The sequence below is a fragment of the Takifugu rubripes genome, chromosome 10 (assembly GCF_901000725.2).
Source record: "Takifugu rubripes chromosome 10, fTakRub1.2, whole genome shotgun sequence".
In the NCBI taxonomy this organism is placed as follows: domain Eukaryota; kingdom Metazoa; phylum Chordata; class Actinopteri; order Tetraodontiformes; family Tetraodontidae; genus Takifugu; species Takifugu rubripes.
Genome location: NC_042294.1, coordinates 8,643,501 through 8,655,491, shown reverse-complemented (window position 1 = coordinate 8,655,491; position 11,991 = coordinate 8,643,501). Strand labels below are relative to the sequence as shown.

The 11,991-nt window shown below is 48.9% G+C and overlaps 2 protein-coding genes across 13 annotated transcripts in view; one reads left to right on the top strand and one right to left on the bottom strand.

Annotated features, from left to right (window-relative positions):
* Positions 1 to 465: 465 nt before the first annotated feature.
* Positions 466 to 7,025, bottom strand: nfx1 (nuclear transcription factor, X-box binding 1). 3 transcript variants are annotated; one of them, XM_011608028.2, is made up of 23 exons: positions 6,753 to 7,024; positions 5,407 to 6,246; positions 5,148 to 5,309; positions 4,999 to 5,076; positions 4,812 to 4,917; positions 4,663 to 4,734; positions 4,443 to 4,582; positions 4,266 to 4,365; positions 3,978 to 4,195; positions 3,805 to 3,902; positions 3,684 to 3,714; positions 3,526 to 3,608; positions 3,344 to 3,452; positions 3,148 to 3,267; positions 3,002 to 3,081; positions 2,699 to 2,929; positions 2,552 to 2,625; positions 2,376 to 2,477; positions 2,158 to 2,298; positions 1,998 to 2,064; positions 1,368 to 1,513; positions 1,196 to 1,300; positions 466 to 976 (listed from the first exon to the last, which is right to left on the bottom strand). In XM_011608028.2, exons 1-23 carry the CDS (start codon positions 6,811 to 6,813, stop codon positions 901 to 903), a joined length of 3,240 nt encoding a protein of 1,079 aa, XP_011606330.2. In that variant the 5' UTR covers positions 6,814 to 7,024; the 3' UTR covers positions 466 to 900. The 3 variants fall into 3 exon arrangements, with proteins under 3 accessions (XP_011606330.2, XP_011606331.2, XP_011606332.2); XM_011608029.2 differs by having other exon boundaries at positions 6,795 to 7,024; XM_011608030.2 differs by lacking the exon at positions 466 to 976 and having other exon boundaries at positions 1,192 to 1,300; positions 6,753 to 7,025.
* A 1,020-nt stretch (positions 7,026 to 8,045) lies between these two features.
* Positions 8,046 to 11,991, top strand: part of asap1b (ArfGAP with SH3 domain, ankyrin repeat and PH domain 1b) — a 30,418-nt gene continuing 26,472 nt past the window's right edge. For 7 of the 10 annotated variants that reach the window (XM_029842512.1, XM_029842510.1, XM_029842509.1 and 4 more), the window contains exon 1: positions 8,047 to 8,793. In XM_029842512.1, the coding sequence (XP_029698372.1) occupies positions 8,668 to 8,793 (126 nt within the window). In that variant the 5' untranslated portion in view covers positions 8,047 to 8,667. Of the gene's footprint in view, positions 8,794 to 11,991 lie in introns of all 10 variants that reach the window. The other 3 variants (XM_029842511.1, XM_011608027.2, XM_029842513.1) reach the window with 2 other exon arrangements.

Sequence of the window (11,991 nt, the reverse complement as noted above, 5' to 3'; positions counted from 1 at the left end):
TCGCCATCGTTTGAATGTACTGTTTAGGATTTTTCTGGAGAGAGATATAAGGGGGGTGGGTACATTTAAGCAAATTGTAAACGTCAAAATGTGGAAGCAAATATTGTAATTTGATATTGTAATCACAGCTCAGGCGGCAAATTAATTATTTTATTTTTTTTTAAAGTTTTCTGTTCATTCATTCAAAGGACGATTTTGCGTTTTCCCTCAAAATATAAATTCCATCCGACTAATGGGATAAATTTACTGCCTATTGTTCTCTCTCTGACCCCTAAATATTATTTTCCAGATTCTTTTAAGCTTTTCTATTTAATGACTTCCAATTTTTGCTTCCTTAAACCTCTTTTCCCCATTAAAACCTTTATTTATTCAGTCATTTTAAACATCTCTGAGGCTCTAGAGGACCACTAGTTCCAGATGGGACTGATGTGACCATATTGGAATTAAATACAATACTTCACCACCTTCACTGAGCAAAATCTGCCTTTATTATTGGATGTTTTAAAACCGATACTCATGTACTTTTTTTTAATTGTATGCAGACTTTATTTCAATTTAAGACTGAGGGGAAAAAAGCAACAAAGAAACTGTCTAAATGTGGACTAGTGTTGGGTGAGCAGGAGGCGTATGGGAGCGCTGGCGGCTCCAGTATTGATCAATATTTATGACTCAGATATGACTCATGAATTTGTGGTTGGGTCACGTGATCAGCGCGTGCAGCCAACTCCAGGCTGCCTCTGCAGCAGCCCCGATGCTGCCGCTGAGATGTTGAAAGAAAAAAAAAAAGATTAAAGCAAAGTTAAACATGTTTCATTCATTTGATTAGGACTCTGAAGGAACTCTGATCAACGCGGCGTCTTCTGGCAGATGCAGGCGGCGGGCGTGTGGCGTGCGTTTCCTTTAATCCTGAACATCAAAATAATCGATCTCCGGCTCCTCCTTCACCATCTTGGCCCAGGTGCCTCCACTGGCTGTCCTGAGAGAACAGGGAAAGAAATTCAGTTACAGATTAAAGGACGAGAGGGGGAAAAGGCCCCGTTTATGCCATAAACATGTCAGCCACCGCGGAACCAAAACAGGAAGTGACATTGTTCTCCCCGAGAAGAAAAGGAACCCCTGGAAAGAAGGAGAGTGGTGGACTTGGAGATAAAGCTCGAGCGAACGGAGGTGACAACGGTGGAAACGCAGTTCTTACTTGCTGCTGTGCTGTTTGATATGAGCGATTGGGGGCGGCGCCCTCGCCGCCGTCTCTCGCTCGATCACCGACGTCAGGGTCGTTTTGGGACAGGCCGCCTTCCCCCTGACGACAAGTCAGCAGTTAGATCTCCGGCCTTGTGCCACATGCACGGCCTTAGCTTGGGTCTTACTTGTGGGCCGTGAGGACCACGTTGCGTTTGGGCTCGCTGTCGTAGCTGACGCTCTCCACGCCGTAGACTTCGGCCAGCTCGTGGACGATCTTGCGGTGTTCTCTGTTCATGGGGGGAAAGCAGTGGCTCTTCTTTGGCTGCTTTCCCTGTAATTCACATCCAACACGGTGAGCCAGCTCCTAAACTAGACGCTAGCATATCCAATACTTCCTTAGATAAGAATTGATATCATTTAGATTATTTTAGATGCAGTTTGTTTCCTCCGATGGATGCACGAGCTGCCACGGGGCTTCAAAAATAGCTGAAAAACCAACAACTGGGTCATAAAAATAATAAAATAGTGAGTCTGGGGCCATATATTATGCAGAAAGATGTGCTGAACTTTTTTTTAATGATGTGTGCACCACCACACTGACTTGTAAGACATTTTTGATGATTCCCTGGAAATCATTAATTATTCAACTGTATCCCAACCTTATATGTAACCTGGTGGTCTGGGAGGAACAAATATCACCAATTACACATTACAGATAAATGAACAATAAGAAATGTTCAGAAAACAAAATAACATATTTGCTCGTATTCGTTACGCCTCAATTCCCCAGATAACCACTAGAGGCAGCATCTCACCTTATTAGTCAGTTCAACAAGATTCTTGATCTCTTCTTCCACCTCTGCTACAAACTTCAAATCTTTTCTAAAAAGACAGCAGAAAGATTGGTTACAAAAGCAGTTCCTGAAATGGCGGTTGATAACAGACACAACACAGCACGAATCTATAAATACTGACCTGGCATCCTCCTTGAGGCTGTTGCTGTAAACGGAAGCAGAGCGGCCGCTGTTGAAGGGCTCAGAGGACGGATCGATCTGCAGCGCCTCCGCCAAGCGCCTGTTTCTCTCCAGAGTGGCGCACTCCTCATCACATTCCAGCCTGAGAAAACCATCTAGTCCTTAGCAGCAAAATGGCGCCCCTTGAGACCTGAATTAAATAGAAAAAAAATATCCAACCTGGCCTGATTTATCTCCTTTTTAGTGAGGAGTGGGCCGATGTCCATGGAGTCGCCGAGCTGCATGTCTGACAGTTTGCTCGCCATGGCGATGGCTGCGTACCTGCCAGAGAGAGAGAGGACAGCTTCATACAGAGAAAATGTCTCTTTTCTCATTCTGGTTGCTGTCGCACTGACCTCTGATAGGTGTTGGCTGCCTCTGTGCAGACCACCAGCTCTTTTCTTCGACCACAGTCGCACTGCAAACTCACCTAGGCAACGTGACATCGCACAATCGTGAGAGTTCACCAGAGTTCAGTCGTCATGAAGCTGAAAATAAACTACCTTGGCGGAGCAGGGGGTGCCTGGGCAGCTGCTGCCTCTGTGGCAGGGGGCGCAACACGGGTGACCACAGTCTGGACGTGGCAGCGTGCACGGCTGCAGGCAGCCGCCGTCCGTCGAGCACTCCCCCCGGTGGCAGATGCGTCGGCAGCGGTGCATCTCGCAGGGCAACGCTTTGTTACAAACCAGGCCGCAAGAGATGTCCTGCAGGTGGCACGGGATGTTGCTGCGTTTCTGTCAAACAGAGGGCTTTTCTTTAATGGCGAGCATTTCAACAACGCCATCAGTCGGGGCAGGAAGGGCTACCTCGTGCTTTCCCATGCACCACTTCTCAGTGAGGAAGGTGCAGGGGGGGCACTTCTCTTCACTGTGGCAGTTGTGGAACACTGGAATCAAACACGGGTATTAGCGGGACGTCAGTGGCGCTCGTAACGGGTGCAACGTTCACTCACCCGGGTGGTCACACTCGTGTCTTCTGGTGCACATGTTTTTGCACTCGGGGGGTTTGGTGCCGCAGTCGATGGGGGGGTACAGGACAGTGAGGCCACAGTGACACGCCAGCTCATCGAAACCTACAGGAATCAGAGAGCCGTAGCTGCTGTGACCGCTGCTCTGGCGTCACAGACTGGCATTAACCAACATACTCACTGGACTGCCAGCAGGGGGCGCAGTTGCCACGGTGACAGGGCTCCTGGCAGCGGTGGAGGCCGCAGTTGAGTTTGTAGCCGCAGATCATGAGGCACTTGTGTTCTAGATTCTGGACAAAACAGCTTTTACTTACAAAGATAACTACGTGACCGTGTTTTGGAGTATTGCGTATAAATACTCACTACGCAGCACAGCTCACCGCACTTGTGGCGGCCGCAGGAGCGTTTCTTACTGCAGCGTTTCTCGCACGCGAACACCAGCTCTTCTGCAACGATAAAGAATCAGCTGTGACAAAGGACACAAAGCAGATGGACGTTGGCCTCAGGTTCCACAATCTCACCTTCTGCTTGGATCGTCTCGCACGGCACCTCCTGGAAAAAGGAAAACAATCCCCGATCAATAACCAATTAAAGCGGCGCTGAACCCAACTCAGCGGGTCAGCGGGTAGCTCTCACACCTACCTTGGTCTTGAAGCCACATCTGCACCTGACGGTAGAGGTCAGGGAGCAGGGACCGCAGCGTCCCTCGTGGCACATCTTCTCACACAGATGGATCGTGTCTGAAACAACACACGTTCTAACAATTCCGACCTTTACAAAGAGCACAAACGCACCGCCAGGAAAAGGCTACGCACCGCTGGAACCGCAGGCCAGGGGTGTGTTGCACGTCTTCCCACAGGAGGGGATGGGATCGACACAGCTCTTTCGCTCGGGGTAGCCCAGCTCCAGCAGCTTGGCTAGCGGAGTCTGACCGCAGGGACACGTCTTCACCGTGCTTGGCGTGAGCGGGCAGGGCTGACAGAGGCCAGGGTGGCACTGCTGCTGGCACCGGTGGGCTCCGCATTTTAACATCCTGCGTAGAGCGGCATCAAAATTAGAGAGCGGCCAGGCAGTCAGATCAGAGCGTCACCCTTCATGCTCACCTTTCGCACTGTTTTCCGCAGGAAAAATGGCCGGAACCATCGAATCCCTCTTTATCCGTGCCGCACAGAGCTTCACGGTGGCTACAGCCACAATAACACACTGAAAACAGAAATAAAGACGAACAATAACGACCAATCCTCTGTTATTTTCCAACAGTTCTGCTGCGCGGTACTCACCCTGTTGCACCTGCAGTTGGCACGGCTGACAGGCGCCGCCGTGACACACCTGAGCGCAGGCGTGCTCGCCACAGTTCAGCAGGGCGCCGCATGCTTCCTGACAGCGGAGCAACGTACCCTGGCCGCAGCGCGTCGGCTGACTGCAAAAAAAAACCCCGAAACGCTCTCTTGACGCTCACGCCTGAGGTTGATCGCAGTGATCTGATGGAATCTGTCCTACCTGATCTTCCCACAGACGCAGGATTTGGTGACAAAGGCGGGACACTGTGGACAAGGCCCAGGATGACATAAACTGAGGAGACACAGAGCCAAAATGGCATTTACAAGATCATTTCATGCACTTGATGGCGTATATTGCTTGTGGCTCACATGTTACAGGGGTGCCTGCAGTCCACGCCGCTCCGTTTCTTGCCGCACATGTTCCCGCAGCTGTGCGGAATCTCGCTGCGCTGCCACTCAGGATTCGTCACTTTCCCTGCGATCCAAAGAAAGAGCTGGTGAATTTGACTTTAAGGCGATCCCTCATTGCCATGTGAGTAGGGGAGGGTGCTCTGACCGCAGAAGCAGGTGTACGAGGTCGGATGTTTCAGGGCGACGTTCTGGCAGGCGGGACAACGCCAGCCTTCGGGTGAGTCTGAGAAAGACAGATTTTTACATGAACAGACATTTCCACAGCCACCTCGGCGTGGTGCAGCGTCAACACACCGTCTGCCTGGGAGGCCGGTGAACGGGCCCACTTCTTGATGCAGTTCAGGTGGAAGACGTGGAAACAGCTCTGGCAGCTCCAAACGGGGGCCACGAGCCGGATGACGTCGCAGCAAACCATGCACTCGTACTTCTCCTCAGACAGCTGCTCGATCAAACACCCTGCCAGATAAGTACACCCAGATCGTCTTTAACGGCGCCTTAGGTCGATTCCCAGTGTACTGTGACAGTTGTGGTTATTATTTAGGTTTAATCTCACCTGTCTGTGTTTCCTTGCTCTCTGGCATCTTGTCCCACTTCCTCTGGCTTGATCTGTGGTTCTCCTGGTGTGTTCTTCTCCTACCTCTGGCCTGAGGTGTGTGTCTTCCTGAGCCGTGTCCAGCCTCTGAGGCGCCGTCCAGAGGTACTCTAAGCTCGGTCTGCTCCTTGGACATGCTCTTTGAGCCTGTACCTGGTGCTTTAGGAGGTTTGATTGGACCTTGTCGTTTCTTTGCCCCACGTTGAAAGTCTGGACCTGTCTTACCCGTCTGAGCTCTTTGGGCGTCTTCTTCTGCATCACCTAACTTTGGACCCCCATCTTTAGCATTGTTCTCTTTTTCACAGTGGTGCTGTCTTCTATGCTCCTGGTTAAACTTCCTGGGCTTCTTAGCTTCAGAATCCTGCTCCTCACTGGTTTGTTCTAAACTGTTTTCTTCATTTCTTCGCCAGCTAGCACTATCTGGTCCAACCCTTGGAGGCAGACCTTCATTAGAGGCCCAATCAACTTGGTTGTTACCAGTGTATCTACCAAAGTCTCCTCCAGGCCTCTGCCTTGAGACAGGGCCACCAAAATGTCCCTCTCTCCTCCCTCTTCCTCTGCCCCTGCCTCCCTGCCTGGCTCCAGCATTTCCTTGATAGGGCGGCTGATGTTCATAAGAAACATAGTTCGAAACATCTTGTCTAAATGGGGGTTTGAAGTCCTGATTAAAGTGACCATATTGTGATGAGGAACTGTTGCTACTGAAGCTTCTGTCATTGCCATTTCTGTTTCGACCTCTTCTGGATCTGTTCTGATGTGAGATTTGATGCGGCGCTTCACCTACACTAAAGTCAAGAGGGTCTGTGAAGACAGAAACAAAACATTAATGCATGTAAATATCTTTAACATTGGGGAGAAACTCTTTAATGAACTTCAATATTATAACACGTGTAACTAATACAATAAAGAAGAAATAGACTGATAGACAATTGATTATATAATCATACATATACACACATTAACAGTAGTTCAATTAGTAGTTGGTTATTACATGTGGAAAAGTTTGTAATACATATCTTTGCGCACGTTATGTGTTTTTGTGTGTGACAGTTTTCAGTTAGCTGTCAAATTTCATTGTCACGTGTTTTGCCAAGTACAGGCGGCAGTGCGTGTGCTCGCCCACCTGAGCTAATGTTATCCAACCTTTGGAGCTAATCCAGCTAACACATGCTACATCTAGTTACATACGAAAAGTTTCGCTACTGCTAATGACAATCAGATTTAAAGTTAAATGGAAGCCGTTGCAGCATGCCAATTAACTATACAGGTCTAATCACTTCCTTAACATCGTAAAAGAGAGAACTTACATTCAGTGGTAGAATTTCCTGACAGAATAGATGTTTGCCTACCTGCGCTCCCCTCGGCCATTAAATATGGAGTCAAAAGAAAGGTTTTAGCGAGATGACAATCGAATCGAAATACTCCACAGCAAAAACACTTCCTGATTCGTGTTCTGGCCGTTTAAATTTAGGCCCAAATCCTTACAATTCAACAAAAGAGCCTCCTTCAACTCAGTTCTCTAAATTAGCTTGAGCTTGAGGCTAGCCCGGGCTGCGGTGACGGACAGACCGGAAGTTCCTGATGTAAAGCTAACGAAATTAAAACAGGGCACTTCCGGTCTGTCACGTGAATAATTCCAATAACTACGATTGAACCTAAAGTAATTTATGCTTACATATATGTAACCATTATTATAAAATATATGTTATTATATATTTGAGGACCGCAAAACAACCGCATGAATCATAAGGAAATGCTTGAAATATCAAATATTGAATGGCCACGGGGTGGCGCTATATGATGGCAACAGAGATAGCGGCTTTATAAAAATTGGTTCAAATGGGAAAAACAATCACGTATCTCCCTAAAATACGCAAGTATTCTTCCCATCTAAATACATTTTTGTTTACGAACATTGTAGTGTTTAACGTTTGCGACGTCCGTAGATATGCCAGACTATTGTTTAATTGACGTCAAACAATGTGTTTTAGGGCAACAAACAAGCAGGGATTTACTGTAAATGCGCGCTATACAGGAACAAAGCCCAACTGCTAACCTTTTTGCCATTAAATGCTGCTAAAATGTGGTATATTGAACACGTATCGTTTCCCTGAAACACAAGCCAACCGGTCACCATTGTTTTTTTTACGGTAACAGTCAGCTGCGACCCGAAACGAAGTCCCAAAACACCACAGCCAAGTCACTAAAACATCTGTTCCCTTTTTGTGCTAATGTTAGCCGGAGAAAATGAAATGTAACGACTGCTAACGGACAGCAGATTGCGCGTGCGCAGAATGGCTCCACGGCCCCGTCAAACGGGCGAGATGGGTGGGAGTGTCCTAAATCAAGTTGCCAGAAATGACGACGAACACTAGCGATAGCGCTTTCACAATAAAGGTTTTGTTAAGTGAAAATAAACTGATCCGGTCGTCAAAACGCCAATTGAACGTGATCTTTTAAAATTTAAAGAGGGCCCTAAACAAGTTATTGAACTGTATCTGAGCAGAATTGTATTGATCTTGGTGGTTTTTGCAAGCTCAATCGTTCGTCAGTGAGTTTTGTTTTGACAGGTCACCGGAGATCACATCCCTTCTTCCGGCTTACTTGACCAGTAGCTCAGAAGCTCCAGCGCGGCCGAGGAGAGCGAAGCAGTGAATGTGTCTGCGGCAGCGTTTAGCTCTAAAAAACCCAAACCACAGCTGAACGACGTCGGACCAAATCCCGGTGCAGTTCGACGCCACCGCGGCAGATCCCGGACTATGCGAAATCCTCCACCGAGGCTGGTAACTGCGGGCTGTTTTGACGACAAGCGGCTTATTGAACATCTGTAGAGCATAATGAGGGCATCCGCTATTCTGAACGGTGGTTTTTCCTCCGACGTGTAGTCAGGCGCAGGGTGACACTATTTATAAATGCGTCGCTCTTAGACATCTGCCGACGGAAAAGACGCACCGAAGGGGACGCAGCCCGCAGAAATTTCGACAATTCCCTCCTCCCATGGCCTCTGGGGAATAGTGAAGTCATTAGAGGAGCCACCGGGAAAGAAGACACGTACCGAACATTTCGATAGTTTCTGCGGGGAAAAGCGGCTCTTCCTCCCATCGGGGCTCCAGTCTCCAGCTGCCTTCCCTCCGCTTTCTAGTCTTACATGGTTTTGTCTTTCTGAGCATTCATCGCAAACCCTTCCGTGGGCACCCCCCCCCCCCCCCCTGCCGTTGAAGGATGCCGGATCAAATATCGGTGTCCGAGTTCCTCTCGGAGACGACAGAGGATTACAATTCCCCGACCACGTCCAGCTTCACCACCCGGATGCAGAGCTGCAGGAACACGGTGAACGTGTTGGAGGAGGTAAGGCCGACGCATGGATGGGTGCATGCGTGCGTGCATGCGCAGGATTCACAAAAAGACCCAGAGCTGAGTTTACAATACAAAAAAAATGAATATTGGGGTTCTTATATTTACATTTGGCAAAGCCAAACATGCATCCATCCCCGTATAAAATGGTGATTTTTGATTTGATGTTACCCCTCCATCCGCTCATCATTACTCATTGCATAATTCTGCTGCCCATCTGCCCCAGAGGGATGGAAATATCTCCACCTGTTGAGTCACCTTCGTGGTCCTGGTGCATAATTAGGTCTAGCTCACTATCTTTTGTGCGGGCCTTGCGTGTCTAAATGTGCGGCTCTTTCTGCCCGGATATGTAGAGTAGTAATATGGCTCTGGGAGAGTGTAGGCTGCAGGAGGATGTGCACTTAGGCCTGCAGCTCTCTGTGTTCTCTATTACATAACTCGCAGCTTCAGAACATGCTGCCAGGCTGTTGCAGTGTGTGTGTGTGTACGCGCGCGCGTGTGTGTGTGTGTGGAGAATAAAAAGAGGAAAATGCTCCTCAAATCCCACCAGTCAGAGCTGCAAAGATCGGGATTTTTTTTTTAAGGTGAAGTCAATGGGAGCAGAAATGCAGCCACCCAGAGTCACTGTGTGGCACCGTGTCACGGCTGATCATGTTGTGGGGGCTGTAATCGGACCAGGCAGGTGTGTGTGTGTGTGTGTGTGTTTCCCACCCCCATTCAGCACTGGCATCCTTCCTGCGATGATTAAATGGAGCGTCAAACAGGGGAGTGCACACCTTCAGCGTGGTCCCGTCCTAAATGAGCTCATTCTCACTTTTGGGCCACGTGAATGACTCCAAACCCGCAGGATTGATTGGTGTAACCCGCTCTGATCCTGTAGATCTCTGCAGATTAAATGTAAACATGGTGTTTGAGCTTGTCAGAGCTCCCGTTGGAGCCATCCATCACTTCTGGTGTCATTAATAACAGAAAACCTACCAACAGAGGATCGAGCCTGCGCTCGCTCCTCATCCAGAGAGCAGTTTGTGTCTGCAACGATGGGGGAAGAAAAAAAAAAAAACCCAGCATCATGAATCACCTCTTTGGCCCCGTTCCCCCGAGCCGAGAGAGACTGCAGCGGCGCAAACGAAAAACATCTGTTAGGGAGGGCCGCCATGTGCGCGGGGCTTCGGTAGCTGCTCTGGAATCCTTTTCTGCAGAGATCACATGACCGGGGAGACCAACATGGCGGCACCAGGGAGTTTCTGACATTACCGTGGCCCTGAAATGTTCCAAAGAGGATAAATCCCACCGGTTACTCAAACTGGGATCCACCCATGAGCAGCAGGCCGGGCTAAAGCTGGGGAAACCGCTAGATTAGTGTCTGTTTTATACCGCGCTTGATCCGCGTGTGGGCGAGTAAGAGCTCGCTCCCATCGTTCATTGAGCAAAACCCCCACAGAATGACTGTCGACGCTGCCCAGAGGAATTAACTGTCTGGTATTCAGACGGTCATCTGTTTCCTGTGGGCGTCGCCAAGGTAACAGGTAATAGGTAACCGGTATGGTTCCTGCTGTAACTGTCAGGGGCCGTTTGACCCACGGGAGAGCCGGTCAAAGGTGCGAGTGTGTGAGGACACGCAAGCGTCCGGGGCTCGTCCGTCTCTTCGTGGCAGGGCTCAGGAAAGCGTTTAATCTCGCATGAGTGCCGAAATACGAACAACAATGAACCGCAAGATGAAGCGATAACGACTTAAAATAACCTTCCTGGACCGCCGCGGCGGCTGCAGGCGCAGGAGATCAGGGCTTTGTGTGTGTGTGTGTGTGCGTGCGTGTGGGTGGCACGCTGGAAATGTGTCGTCGCGTCTGGGTTTTATTTTGGTGTCGCCTCCGGCGCTCGCCTCTTATTGTTGCGGGGCTTAGTCACCGCGTTTCCCAGCTCAACAGCCGTGTGGACAAAGCTGTTTTGGGCCATTTGTGTTGTCTTTTGGTTTGTCCGTTCAAATAATGGTGGGACACCTTGGAACCGGGTGTCCAACAGCAATAATCCAAATGTTTTTTACTCTAGTTTTTTTGTTGCAGGTTGACGTAATCCGGCGTCTTAGTCTGGAGCTCAGCGTTGACAATGACCTCTGATTTGACCCTCTGGCCATTTTTAAGACCAAAACACTGGCGGTAGTTCGCTCAGCAGGATTTAGCTTCATGTTAGCAAGCGTTAGCTCATTCTTTACACTCAGAAATGCTTTGTTTTGTCCAAGCAGTGATGCCTGGGCAGTCAGGGGAAGAAAACTGGGATTTCAACCCCTAGCAAGTCTCCTTGGATGAGGAGAAACGGTGGTTACTGTCAGTATTTCTTTTATTTTCTTTTATTTCTTTACTGCAGGTCTCCAGCATCTGTGGCTAGAGTCGTCTCACAACGAGCATGAGGAAAAGTGTAATAATCCACCCAAACCTGCAGCCCGTAGCACGTTAATCCATTAAAGGTCTTTTCATGTAGCAAATGGCACGTGAGGTTTTGACAAAAGGTCAAAGGTCATTATTCTAGACCCTCCTTTCTCAGGTTTTCTCTAATACAGGTTAAAATTAGCAGCAGCAGGTGCTTGTCATCCCCCAGGGGGGCCGGGATTGTCTCCCTCTCTCCCCCACAGATGGCACTTTGCGTCACCGGGTTTGCTTTGCTAAAGCACACAGAGCCGGAGCAGCGATACAAGGGAAACCCTCAGCGCTCCGGCATTCCTTTGAGCGTGCCTCTCGCTCCGCATCACATGGGCTGCAGCAGAAAAATGTTGACTTTTCACAGTCATTCTATTCAAGCGTGGTCGGGCTTGACCTAAAAGGCAGCAGCCCTTCACAGTTTACAGAACCGCCCATTCACTCGCAGCAGCCCGGGATGCTTCAGCTAGCTGGGTTCTTCCTGTAAATACACAAAATACGGCGCAGATCTTGTTTCTGTTACAAGATTTCAGCTGTTAAACCAGTTAATAACACGATTAAACCCATTCGACAGTGTTGTTTCCTTTCAGATGACATTAAATCTCTCCTGGTGTTAGCGGTTTGTACTTCTGTAAGCTAACGCAATGGCCTTTTTGGGGGTCCATACTGTTCCTCCTGTGGGTTGCTATGGCGATATGTCCTGTGTTTAACATGAATTGCGTAATCCTTGAGTTTGTAATCCAGACCTGCTCCGTGCAGCGTCATTTAAAGAATATTTTCT